Below are 12,793 nucleotides of genomic sequence, written 5' to 3' on the forward strand. Positions count from 1 at the left end.
GCTGTAGACTTGGAGCAGCAGTTGCCCACTGCTGCTTCTAGCAACCAGCTCTTCCAAGGAGGTGCAATCTCCTTGCCGCAATATGTTTCTCTTTCTCCTTTTTCCTCTTCTGTTACTCTGTGTGTGTAATCAACTGGAAAGAAAATGCAAAGTTTACAGCTGTGTTGTCCTGACAGCTCAGACATTTAGGAGGGAGGAGAGGATTCTTTTTTCTGGCACTCTAGGCAGTTTCTTCAGTAAGAGAAGCTATTAGGGAAGGCTGCAAGTCCTGATTCTGCGAACTTTAAGTTATGGACTGGAAGGGACCAAGACTGTCTGCTTCAGACACTTGACCTCTCCCCAGCAGTCCTAGCAAGAAGGACTGTGAGCAGCTTCACTTTTGAGTAAATCAGCCTAGCCCATTGAAGTGGACAGAAGGAGGGGGAAAAAACTAGGGAGTGACCTAACTGTAAAGTGAGAGGGAGCTTGAACCGTTTGGGCCTGGGCGTACAAGAAGGTGAGGAAGGGGCCTGGTGCAGCCATAGGAGATGAGCGGCAGTGCCTTAGGTGCCCAGCCTGTGGCACGCTTGGTGTGCCATGGGGAGGGAGGCAGGCGTGCAGGGGGGTCTTAACAGCAATTTGGAGTGTTAAGCTGCCTGACTTCAGGTGGAGGGAGGAGTTCCAACCCAAAATTCAGTGCTTGGCTTTCACCAGGGGAGTTAGTGGGGTCTAGGGATCCTAACTGTTATGGGGAGGATAGCAGAGTATGGTGCAGCATGCCAGCTTGTGGGGCTTTTGTCTGGCTGGTTTTGTGAATGTAGAGGTCTTCCACGGATGTTGAGTGACACAAACAAATTGATTGTGCGTGGGTCTGGGTCCTGTTTTTTTTGTTTGTTTGTTTTTTAACTGGCAGGGCTTTATTTGTCACAGGCAGGTAATGACAGGCTGAGGTGTGCTTAGATCATGGGACCAGCATGGTTTCCTGGAAGTTTTGAGGAATGTGTGGCTAAGGACGTGCATGTTCACAGCAACTGCTGCTCCCAAGAGCTGTTTGTGCCACCTAGGCTTGCAACTCTCTGTGTGTCTTACATGTGAAGCGATGTGCTTCATTCTGTTGCGGTGTAACCCTGCTCCTGTTCTGTATGTGGGGTTTTGTAATGGCGGGGAGCACCTGGGAGAATAACCTCATTTACAAAACTCGATTACAGGTGACTTCTGTCCTGAAATTTCCCCCTGATGCTGCTTCTGTCAAAAGTAACCCCCTGTATAAAACTACAGTCTGAAAAAGAGAAGGAATTCTCCAGCAAAGCGAGTTGGGCATTTCACATGCTGAAAGGAAATGTCCTTAAGTAAAATAGTTTAAAACCCATCCTCTGTGGAAGCTTTTCCTGCTGCCTCCCTGAAACTGCAGCCAGATGTTCCTTCAGCAGAGCTGGGGGCAGCCCAGGACAGGGCTGCTGCCTGCGGGGGCTGCTGCTTGCACACTCTTACCTCTGTTCTGGGCTTGTAGTGGCCGTCAGGGCAAAGGTGATGGATCGTCATTGCACAGCCTCCAGGGTCCTGAATCACTGATGGGGGTTGGCCTTTACTTATTCAATGAATTATTTTCCCTGTTACATTTTAAATACATCTTTCATAGATGTTCTTTACTTTTTAATGTGCTGTTCTTAGCTCCTCCTTTAGAAGCTAAATGATTGAATTGGGGAGGGAAAAGTGAAATAGGGTGATGTGTGTCGTGCTGTGAACAGTTTCTTGCTGTGAAAAACTGCCAGGAAGGCAGGACATGCAGCAACTGGGCTGTTACCTCTTGTGAAGAGGAGCGACTCCTGTCCTGAGGAGTTAACCGCTGCCATCCTGCTGCTGGGAAGGTATCTGTCAGCACTGGGAGAAAGGGTGTTTGGGCTTCATTGCCTGCTGTCATTTTCCAAGTAGGCTGATACTCAGGAAGCCTGTAGCGCCAGCAGTGCTGCAGCTCTGGAATAAATTACTGGTCTGTGTATGACAGTAACTAAGAAAAGTTTTGCACGTGTTCTTTGGGGGAAAAAGGCGACCGAGCAATGTTTGTGCTGTGTTCCTCTGCCTGCATGCATTCTCTCATGGTGTCGTCTGTGCGTGGGAGCAGGTCGGTGCAAGGCACGGCCTCCTTGGGCTCAGTAAGTCAGGCTGCCTTAAAATAATAACATTCAGTAACAAAGAGGACTGGGATAGTAGATTCCAGTGTCACAGCTCCTGCCTGACTTTAATAGGGGAGGGAAGGCTGAGATTTCAGTCAGGTGCAGGGTATCTCCGCTTGCCTCCAGTGGCTTCTTTTCCTTTCTTAAAAGCATTTTTCCCCAGCTCAGGACAGCCGCAGCGTGCCATGTTTGGGGAGCATGGCTGGTGAGGACAGCGACCTGCTGTGTTGCCTGTACAGGCGGGAGATGCTCGGCTTCCCTGGGGATTGCAGTACTGCACGGGGGGAAAGTGAAATGGAGTCTCTCCCCCTTCTCCACAAGACAGTGTCTGGCAGCACGCTGTGAAGGCACGGCTCCTTTTTAAAACTCCTCTCTAAATAGCGCAGCAGTGTATTGAAAAAGCGGTCCCTGATTCAGTGGCTCTGCCCCCGTCGCTGCTCTCGGCTCCCTCCGCGTTCGGCGGAGCTGTGCCGGCTGTCGGAGACAGGCGCTGCTCGGCATCTGTGTCAGCCAGCCGGCGGGAGAGCTGCGGGGGGAACTGACAGCGGCGTCTGTCGCGTCGGGAAGGCTGGAGCAGAACCTGCCACAGCAAAGTGTGTGCATCGGGCTGGGAGGCGGTAACTGGGATGCTCAGTGGGCACTTTTTGGAGTCGAGTGCCTGGATTGAATTGGAAGGGCAGGATTGCCAGGAAAGCACGGGGTAAGTTGTTGTCCACTTGCACTTGTTTTGCAACTTGTTTTACAGTGTTTGCACTGTCCCTGTCATATCAAGCCCAGAAACTTCCATCTCAGCAGATCATCTCCTAAAGCCAGGCATAATCCACTGTCTTACTGTTCTGAGGAGGATTATAAAGGGCTGTGTGGGACCAGATGCATGTGGAAAAAAATACCTCTAAGGGTTGAAATTGTTACTTGCTCAGCCCAAGAGAAACAGGACTTTAAATCCAACCAGGTAGTTCAGAGATTCACAGCGTCTCCCCGGCATGACCCTGTCACTAGAAAAACCCAGCTTCAGGCTGAGTCCCAGACCAGTCTCTGCCCAGGTGACCGTGCTGCCCAGCTGTGCCCAGCTCCCGGCAGGGCTTCGGTGCTGCTTTACCGGGCAGGGGGCCACGCTGGCCCGGGAGCCGAGAGGCAGCAGCGCAGGAGGAAGAGGAGGCTGCAGCGGGCTCGGGCTACGGCAGCGCTTGCCGTCCTGGGAGCACGATCCCCCCACGGCGCAGCACAGCGCAGAGGCCAGGCTGCCCCCGGGCAGGGCAAGGCTGTTGACCAGGCTGATGGCAAACACCGGAGCTGGGATGTCCCAGGGAGGCAGATGGGGGCTGGAGAGACACCGTGGCCACAAACCCCCCAGCATCCAGCTGTTGGTGCCTGCTCAGCATCACCGGGAGAGCATCACCTCGGCGGGGGGGGGCAACAGGGGAGCAGCCTCCCTGCTACCACCGAATAAAAGAAACAAGTAAATGCCTTCAGTGTCATTTCATCACCGTGTTTCCAGCTGGTCCCGTTTTGGGCTGTCCCACAAACAGAACAGGCAGGTGCTCCCTGGGCCGTGGCACTCCCAAACCCGCCGCCTGGCACCTTTGGGGCAAAAAAGGCAGGTTGTGGGTTTGCAAACCTGGACACCGAGACTGTGGATGCGTTTAGATGCAGCTCTTGGACGTGTGCTCAGACAGACACCGCGCAGGACGGGGCTGCGGGGGCACGGTTCCCCCAGCCGGCCACTGCCACCCCCACCCTGGGCTCTCGGGGCACCATCTCCCCAGCCTCTCCTAAACCTCCGGCCAGTCTCGCTGCCCTTCTCTGGACATTCGCCGTTTCGTTGTCACCCTCAGAGCAGCACCCTGAGCACACGGCCGAGCTCGGCCGAGGCTCTGCAGGCGTCACGCGTTGCCCTTGCCCTCAGCCGTCCCCGGCAGCGATAAGGACAGCGGAAAGGTGACGTTTCCAGGGAAAGGAGAAATGTGAGATAAGCCTGTGGCTCCATAAAACGCTTCCACGTCCCCCATCCCCTTTCCTGGTGCCTCCTGCCCAGCTTGGCTTCCTCCACACGTTGATGACCGGGCTGCGGGCTTCGGCCGTGCCGCGGGGCAGGGACGGGGCACAGCGGGAGGGAGAAAAACCCTATCCGCAGCCTCGGCGTCCAGGTTTGCGAACCCACAACCTGCCTTTTTTGCCCCAAAGGTGCTGGGCGGCGGGTTTGGGAGTGCCACGGCCCAGGGAGCACCCACCGGTTCTGCTCGTGGGACAGCCCGAAACGGGACCAGCTGGAAACACGGCGATGAAACGACACCGGAGCCGTTTACTTGTTTTACCCGCTGCGAGGGGGTGGCCGCAGCCCCCCCAAAAGCGGCTGCTGGGGGCGGGGGGCGGTGGCCCAGGGAAGGGGGCCACGCTCTGCTCCCCGGCCGGGTGGGCTGCGGGGCTGGGGAAGGGGTCCCGGAGGGTGCCGTTCGGTGTAAAACAGGTGGCACATGGCCCCGGGGCGGGGGTGGGTGGTGGTGGGGGCCCAGGGGGTGAAGCCGCCCCGGGGGTGGGTGACACCGGCGCCAGGCGCAGGGCCCGGGCAGGGCGGCCCCGTCGGGGCAGGCCCGGGGGTGCCACAGGCGGGACCCCGCCCCCGGCCGCGCCGCTCCGCTCCCCTCCCGCCCGGCGGGCGCGGTCCCTTTAAGCGCGCCCGGCGGCCGGCCGCGCGGCTCTCGCGAGAGCCGCCGTTGCGCCCCGCCCCGGCTCCGCCGAGCGCCGCGGCCGGGCCGGGGCGGGCCGCGGACTACGCGCCCCATAGGGCCCCGCGCGGAGCAGGGGCCAATAGCGCCGCGGGCGGGGGCGGGGGGGCGGGGTCGGGCGGGCTGACGGCCTATGGCGTGGCGCCCCGCTCCCGCGCGGGGAGGGGCGGGCGGCCGCCCCCCGCCCCGGTCCCCCGGAAGTGATGTCACAGGCCCCATGTGAGCCGATTGCAACACATGCAGCGCGGAGAGGGGGAGCGCGAGCAGCCGGTGTCCGACGTCAGCGCCGCCGCCAGCCGCGCGCCGCCGGGGGGGGACCGGGCCTGAGGTGAGGGCGCGGCGGGCGGCGGGGACGGGACGGGACGCGGCCGGGGCCGGGGCCGGGGTCTAACCGCTGTGTCTGTGCCGCCGGGCCGCCGCAGGCCGCCGCAGCCGCCGCCGCAGCAGGAGGAGGAGGAGGAGGAGGGAGAAGATGGCGGACGATCCCAGCGCTGCCGACCGCAACGTGGAGATCTGGAAGATCAAGAAGCTCATCAAGAGCCTGGAGGCGGCCCGCGGGTGAGCGGCGGGGCCTGCGTCGCCCCGGGGGGCGGCCCGCGGCGGGAGGGCGGCCGCGGGGCGGGCCGGCGGCCGGCGGGGGTCGCCCGCCCCGGGAGCGTTACCGGGGCGGGGGGGGGAGGGGGGCGGGGGCGGTGGTCCTGGCCGGAGCGGGAACCGGAGCGAGGGGGCCCGGGCCCTGCCGCCGCGGGGAGGGCGAGGCGCGGCCCCGGCCCGGCGGCCCCTTCCCGGGCCCCCGGTGCCCTTTTGTCTCGCCGCGTGGTGAAGCGGCCGGGTGCCCGCGGCCGCTCGGGGCCTCGGGCTCGGAGAGAAAAGCAGATTTGCTCGGGGTCCGGCAGATAGGGCCGGGGAGGGAAGGCGGGGGGGCCTGCGCCCCCCCCCCGGGGACACCGGGGAAGGCTTAGTGGCAGAAAGGAAGCGTAACCGTATTTCCCGCACGGGAAGAGGGCAGCGCCTGCCGCTGAGCTCCCCGCTGGCCTCGGCCGGGTGGCGGCTCGTCAGCTGTTCCGCCGCCCTCCCCGGCCCCGGGCGGACGAGTTCCCTGCGGGGGTGTCACAGGTGGGTGTCCCGGCCCCGCCGCGCCCGGCGGAGGAGAGGGGACGCGCGGGGCCCGTGGCGGCTGCCGAGCTCCGAGGCCGTGCTCCCCCGGCCGCCCCGTGCCAGCTGGCAGCGGGGAAGGGCGGATTCCAGCTGGAGCAGACGGCTCCTCTGCCCCCCGAGCAGGCCCGGGCTCCTCCCGGGGGACCAGCCGGCTCGGGGAAGGCAGGAAGGTAAGGGCAGGGGGGCAGCAGTTACTTTATTCCTTCTCTTACCGACGCTTATTCGGTCTTCCTCCCCCTTTCACCTTCCGCTGTAAGTGCTGGGCTCCATTTCCCTGAAAGCACGTTCTTCCAAAGTTTGGATAGTGTTAAATTTAATCGTCCTTGTGCTTCAGTTTCTTTTTTCCCCACCAGAAGTAAAATCGGCTGGATGTTCTTATAGCTTGCCCCATGCCAAAGGTGACATGGCGCCTGTTTCCGTGGGTAACTCAGCAGTGGCTTCTTGCGTGGGTCGGGAAGGCACCCGGGTTAGAGTAATTGTAAGAACTATTGGTACTGGAGCTGTAAAATAGCAAAGAAAGTGCGTGTCTCCGTATGCAACGCAATAAAATAAAAATGAAGGGTGACTCCTTAGCCAGCCTTGTGGCTCCGGTTTCCGTAGGCTCATCTGAACCCGTGGTCGTCTAGCTGGGGCAGCGCTGGCATCGTACTGCAGCCACCCAAAAGGCAGGTTGCCTTCAGACAGCTCGCATAAGCCAAGACGCTGTTTTGTTCTTTCCTTAGTGCTGGCATTTGTTCTGGCGTGTGGAGTAGGCATGGGGAATCATTCGGCTGAAAACTAACCCAGGCAGGAGGGGAAAGAGGACAAGAACCCAAGCCACAGGTCTCCCTAAATTTTTGTGATCTGACTTGTGATGTAGCTGTGCAAGGGATAGGGGTGTGGGAGAAGGGAGTGGGGAGCGAGGGTTTTCCCTCCCTGCAGCAGAGTGAACTTTGACTGCTGCAGCTGATCATTCAGCTGTGTCTTCGCACAGTGTTGACAGCATGCCTTGTACTCACGGGGAGGTCCCAGCAAGCACGGGAGCGTGTAAATGACTTCTGCCGTGAAGTTGAAAGGGCTTGGGGAGCTACGGGCATCCGTTGCAGCTTGTGAAAAACAGCTATCGGTCCCTGTAACAGCGCTGAGGGAGGCTGGGCTGTGTTTTGGAAATGTACAGTTAGCATTTTCGCTCCCCCTGATTCAAAATGTGGTAGCATAAGCACGTCTACCTTTAGCGGCAGCACTCGTGTTGTTTGGAATAGAGGAATGTTGCAGAGAACAAGATTAAAACTGGTATTGGAGGGCTCCTGGGAGAGGCGAGGCTGAAGGGCTAGCTTGGAGCGGTTAGGGGCTGTTAGGGGTGTCAGCTTCTTGGGGCCACAGCCCGGGTATCTCCCCTCTTCCCCATCAGTGATACCTGGCACATCTCTACTTCATGGCAAAGATGCTGCAAGCGCAATAAAATGCGTGTAGGAGGTTTAGCTGAGCCCTCTGGATCCAGCATATCTCCTAGATGTCATGATACTGCTGTTCCTTAATTTGATATGTGTGCTAGCTGCTAAACCGCCACCTGACGAAGGCTGCTGATGCTAGCAATCCTTGCTATAAGCAAGGTTATGCTGGTTATGTGTAAATGTGTGTCGTGCTTCCAGGGAGTCCTAGCTAAAATTATCCTAGTCTGCTTGGGCCCAGTAAGAAGAAGAGATGCTGCAACTTTTGCCACCAGAAGCATTAGGCTCCCCGGCACAAGAGGTGTGAGGCAGTGAAACAGGCTTTTCCGGCCTTTGGGAGAGTCGCTTCCTCTTCCTGCGAAGTAGGAAGACCTGTTCTGGGGTGGATTAGGGGGCAAAGCCTTTAAATAGGGTGATGTGGAGGGCCAGGGACTCCTTGGCGTCTCCACCTTCCCTTACTCATGTGCTCCTAATAGTGACCCAGCAGCAGTGTCCCAGTTTCATGTGCTGGTTGTTCCTGCAGTGGATCAAAGGGACGGGAAATGGAGGAAGCTGGAGCTAGATGTTCAATTCGCATGTGGTGGTTGGGGCAGCTCTGCTGTTACCCAGATATTTTGGTGAAATCTCAGTGAAATCTGAAGAATGTTATCAAAATCTTAAGTGAGCATAAGAGCAAGGCAATGCTTTTATTGTGTCTGGGATAGACGAGGTAAGTGGCAGTATTTGGTCAGAAAACTAAGGGAGAAGATGAGAGCTTCAGCTGTACCAGAAGCTGATCAGCTGGAGGCCAGTGAGGGTAAGACTGCTTCTCAAACTTTAAGGTAACATCCTAGCAAGAATGTCCTGTGTTATTTTTCCAGCCGTGCTTAGGAAAGCTGTCTTTCTCGCTGATCTCTGGATAGCAAGAATCTGGCAAATGAAAACAATGAAAAATAATTTTTAAAACCCCCAAACCCTATCTCTGCTGGCAGGGAGTAGAAGGAGCTTTTATCTCTGTATCTTGCTTCCTAAAACAGAAGTGTCTGTTATCTCCTCCTAGCTCTTCCGAAGTTGTGTTGCAAACTGTCTGATACTGTACAAAGTTAATGAGTTGATTTTTCTGATTTGGTGAGAAGGGAAGGTGGAGTAGCTGGTATCTGCAGAGTATGTATGAGTGAGAGCACATGGGGCCTGAGTTCTGCACTACAGGCAATTAACCTTTCTAGCCAGGAGAAGATGAGGGTAAAAGGCTGGTGATAAGCAAGTTAAGCCCTTGTGAGAAGTCTAGCCTTGTCATTCATCTCTGATAGCTTGGAGTGCTCAGACTTTCATCAAGCATCTCTTTCAGTCTACAGTTAGTTTTTGTAAAACAGAGTCTTGGTGAAAGACTGTGTCCCCCCTAGAAGTTGCAGCCCTGTCTTTGCATGTGGATGTTGCAGCAGCTCAAGTAGAAGCGGCATTAGCCACTATGTTTTTCCTTTATGCGCTCTCTCTCGGGGCTTTTCTGCTGTTGCTTGATGCAGTTTTCCAGTGTCAGTGTTAAACTGACAATCACTCTTTGTTCCTTTGGTCTTTGCAGTTCTGAATAGTTAGCAGGGCTATGGTCAGTTTTTTCTGCTAATCTAAGCTGTAAATGCTTGGCAAAATCAAGTATCAGCAACAACTAGCAGTCTCCTTGCAGGCTTAGGCCTGAGATGTCACATCTGAATCATGTTTGGAAAACTTCTCAAAGTCTTAGAAATGAGGGCTTGCTTGCTTCCTTCCTGCAAATGTCTCTGCTCAGAAACGGTTTACTAACACCTCTGCTGGCCAGATGGACTTTCTGACCCCGAGTGAGAGTGCAGCAGGTGCTGATGCAGGGTGTGGAGCTGCATTATAATGGTAAAACTTTTAGGAACCTGCTCCCTAGAGACATCTCTCCTGCCTTGAACTTAAAGGCAGGGCTAGAATTCTGTTCAGAGCAGCAGCCCTTATGAGTTATTTCACTGAAACAGGGAAAGAGGAGGCAAAGAGAATGGTGTCTTTGAAGGCTCTGTCTGCAAGCACAACTAAGGCTGACAAACAGACTGTGTCAAAAAACATTTTTCCAAATTAAGTATTTTGGAAGGTGGAGGGAACAGGGCATATGCAGGCTTCTGAGCAAATGCAGAAACTAAGTCTGAACAAGCAACTTACTCTGGTTATAACTGGAAGAAATGTATCAAGGTAGGAGAATGGAGAAATGGCTAGAGAAAGGGAAGTCTTGGTATCTCCAGAGGCATGGGAAAGCAAAGCGATGCTGTTTCCTGCTGGGGTCTGGATTCTGCTGAGTTGAGACTTCCATCTGCTACATGGGAGAAACCAAATGTGAGACAAATGAAAAGTCACCAGGAAGGGCAGAGACCTGAAAATGTGTGGGAATTCCTGCAAAATGAAACATATACTAGTTTGGCTTGAGGGTGGAAAAGCTGACCTGTTGCTTAGACATACATTATTTGCCCAGCTTGTGTTACAGAAGGCATTGTTTGCAGCTGGGATCTCCTGCAGTCCATCTGGAGCCTTGCTGGTCCTGATGGAAGGGCCCAACTTTGGAATTAGCCTCGAGCTGCTGCTGCTTCCCACCTTTGTGTGACAGGGACGGGAGGCTGCTTGGGAGAAGGTGGGTGGTAGGCTGTGCATCTCTGCACCTTGTTCTGGTGTGTCCTGGGATGATGCTACGTTTGTGACCAGGGAAGCTGGCAAGGCTGAGACCTGTATGGACAACCTGGTGCTTCTGGAGAGCAAGATAGTCTTGACCTGTTCCCCTGTTAGCATGGTGGGCCTTTCCAAAAGTGACAGAAAAGCCTGCTTTCTTGTGAGTTAACACTGCAGCTGTGAATGCTGCAGCAGCGCTAGCTGCTGGGGTGCATTTAGGGAATAACTGGGCTCAGTTGCAAGTAGATGTCCTGTATGGGTTTGCCTTGTTCCTGATTTCTTTTGAATAAAGTGCTGGGAAACTGGCGGTGCTGGGGTTATATTGTGCCACATCGGTGAGCTGTATTTCTCTTCGGAATTAGGCAGCGCAAGTGCTCAGTCACTCCTGGGAGCATCTGCAGCACTTGACTGTAGATGGCTTGTTCTGCTGATAGCAGGTGCTGTACAGCTTCGTTGCACTAAAGTTGCAACTGTGCTGGAATAACTGTTGAATAGTTGAATATGCTAGAATAGTTTAATCTTAACTCCAGTGTGAATTTCTCTACTGCACCATATATGCATATAAGATACAGTACACCACTGTGTACTGTATCTTGTGTGATTGCAACAATACCACCATGTCTAGGCAAGTACCAGTATAACTATCTTGTCTTTAAGTGATGTCATACATCAGGAGGGGGATTTGGTGTGGTCTTTCATCGCTGTGACTGGTTTCTGGCCGTGCTGCCGGAGATGTGTTGGTTCAGAGGCTCCCTCCCCTGCTCCCAGGCTGGCAGCAGATCTCCTTCCCTACCTTCTTTATCGGGATCTGTTTGTCGTGGCTGTGTCGTGGGTCTGGGCTCTGGGAAACAGTTTAACTGTTGATACAGGATCTGTTTCTGCAGAGCTGAAGCTTTCACCTTAGGACGTGGAGTATGATGGAGACCTTGAACTGGGCCTGGGTGCGCTGGTCGATCTGTGAAGGGCAGTGCTGCGGCAAGGTACTACTTGGCTTTCCAACTTGTGCTGTGTTAATTACGTTGCAGTGCTGATATGTCATGCTAGTGCCAGTCATGGTGTAGCCTTGAGGATCTCTCCACAGCAAGGTGATGTCTCCAGTGGACCTACCTTTGCTAAAGTCTTTTGCTTCTGCTGGAATCAGGGCTGGGCCAGCCTTGGGGTAAACAGCTGTCTTTCACTCGCTGGAGAATGTGAGACAGATGAGTGGGGCAAGGACTGGAAGAGTAGCATCTGTGGGGCGGCATGTGGAATTTATCTTTATTGACGAGAAGTTTTCTGCTTTGGCTTTATGATCTGTCATTAAAGTGTGGTGTATTTAGGGAAGAGGTTATGATTTAAGTTCTTACCTAAGCTGAATTGCTTCCTCGAAGCAGTGCTTTCTCAGCCCGCTTGTCTTAAGGGTAGTTTCTGAAGGAGGTCACGTTTCTGTTACAGAGGTAAAGGCTATAATATTAATACTGCCTTTTGCTTCTGGTAGTGTGAGGAGGAGGAGACATTTGCAGAGAGGCTGGAATAGAAGTAGTCCAGGGCAGAAGTGAAACCTGAGGGCTCTGTGGCAGGTAATCGCGTAGGACATACTGCAGCTGCTTACGTGCTGTTTTCCTGCTTTGACTGTTCGAGTCTCTTCAGGCAGCTGGTCTCTGTAGTGCTGGCATTAGAAGCTGAATATGGATTTCATGTGAGCAGGGCTGATCAGACTTCTCGGGACTAAGGCAGTGTCTCTTAAGAAATTGTGTTTTGATGGTGTGGAGGGTGGATGGTCTGAGAAACCTGGCACAGGGAGAGGGCAGCTGAGAAGGCAGCTGGACCTGGGGAGAATGTCCAAAGGGTTGTTGACATCCTGCTGGTTGCCTGTGTTAACTGTTGTAAAACATTTCCCGGGCTTTCTCATTTGCCTGCTCTACCTGTTCCTTTTGAATTATAGCAACAGTTAGGAAGTGCTGTTTTGAGAGTATGCGCTAGCAAGTGGCAGAAAATGACCTGATCTGGGAGAACGGTTACGTGTCAGACAAGAACTCCAGTGAGTGTTTTATAGCCCTTGGTAGTTCAGCAGCCTGATACCCTTTTTTTACAACTGCGTGAATCATTAGTGAACAGTGTGATTCATACACAGATCATCATTGACATAGAGCTAATGAATGAGCCCCTGACTGCTGAAGACAAACAACGTGGTAAAAGATGGAAATGAGCACCTCAAAAGAGGACAGGCTTTTTTGGCTCTGTGGCAACTGGATTTCTTTTTCCCCCTGTTAGCTCCCTATTCCCATGTAGCTCTGAGGCATTAACATCTTAACAAGCAAATCTGGATTTGTTGCTTCAGTTCCTCGGTGTACATCTTGTACCCAACTGGCCCATTAGCGTAATGCAACAAGTCTTTTAAACTTGGAGCATTAATAATTGGAGAGGGAGGAGGGAGAGTAGGGGAGCTGTGGCAAAACCGAGCCTCCCAGTGAGTCACAAATGTCTGAAGTGCAGAAATGTCTGTTCCACTTACCAGTAATTGGGCATCCGGGCTTTCTGCATGAGGTCAGATGCAGCCAATAAGGCCTATTCAAAACATGCCTACGCAATTATGTTTTGTGATGTGTTGCCTTTGATCCAAGGATTTCAGAGTGGCATTGATTCACCTTCCCTGTGGGGTGTGCAGTATCCACTTGTGCTGATTCAATGCTCT

General features: G+C 54.5%; 1 protein-coding gene across 1 annotated transcript in view; it reads left to right on the plus strand.

Annotated features, from left to right (window-relative positions):
- Window positions 1-5,076: 5,076 nt before the first annotated feature.
- ETF1 (eukaryotic translation termination factor 1) overlaps window positions 5,077-12,793 on the plus strand; it is a 28,647-nt gene continuing 20,930 nt past the window's right edge. The window contains exons 1-2 of the mRNA XM_029998158.2: window positions 5,077-5,207; window positions 5,302-5,437. Coding sequence (XP_029854018.1) covers window positions 5,352-5,437 — 86 coding nt within the window. The 5' untranslated portion in view covers window positions 5,077-5,207; window positions 5,302-5,351. The remainder of the gene's footprint in view (window positions 5,208-5,301; window positions 5,438-12,793) is intronic.

Source organism: Aquila chrysaetos, chromosome 22, assembly GCF_900496995.4.
Source record: "Aquila chrysaetos chrysaetos chromosome 22, bAquChr1.4, whole genome shotgun sequence".
In the NCBI taxonomy this organism is placed as follows: domain Eukaryota; kingdom Metazoa; phylum Chordata; class Aves; order Accipitriformes; family Accipitridae; genus Aquila; species Aquila chrysaetos.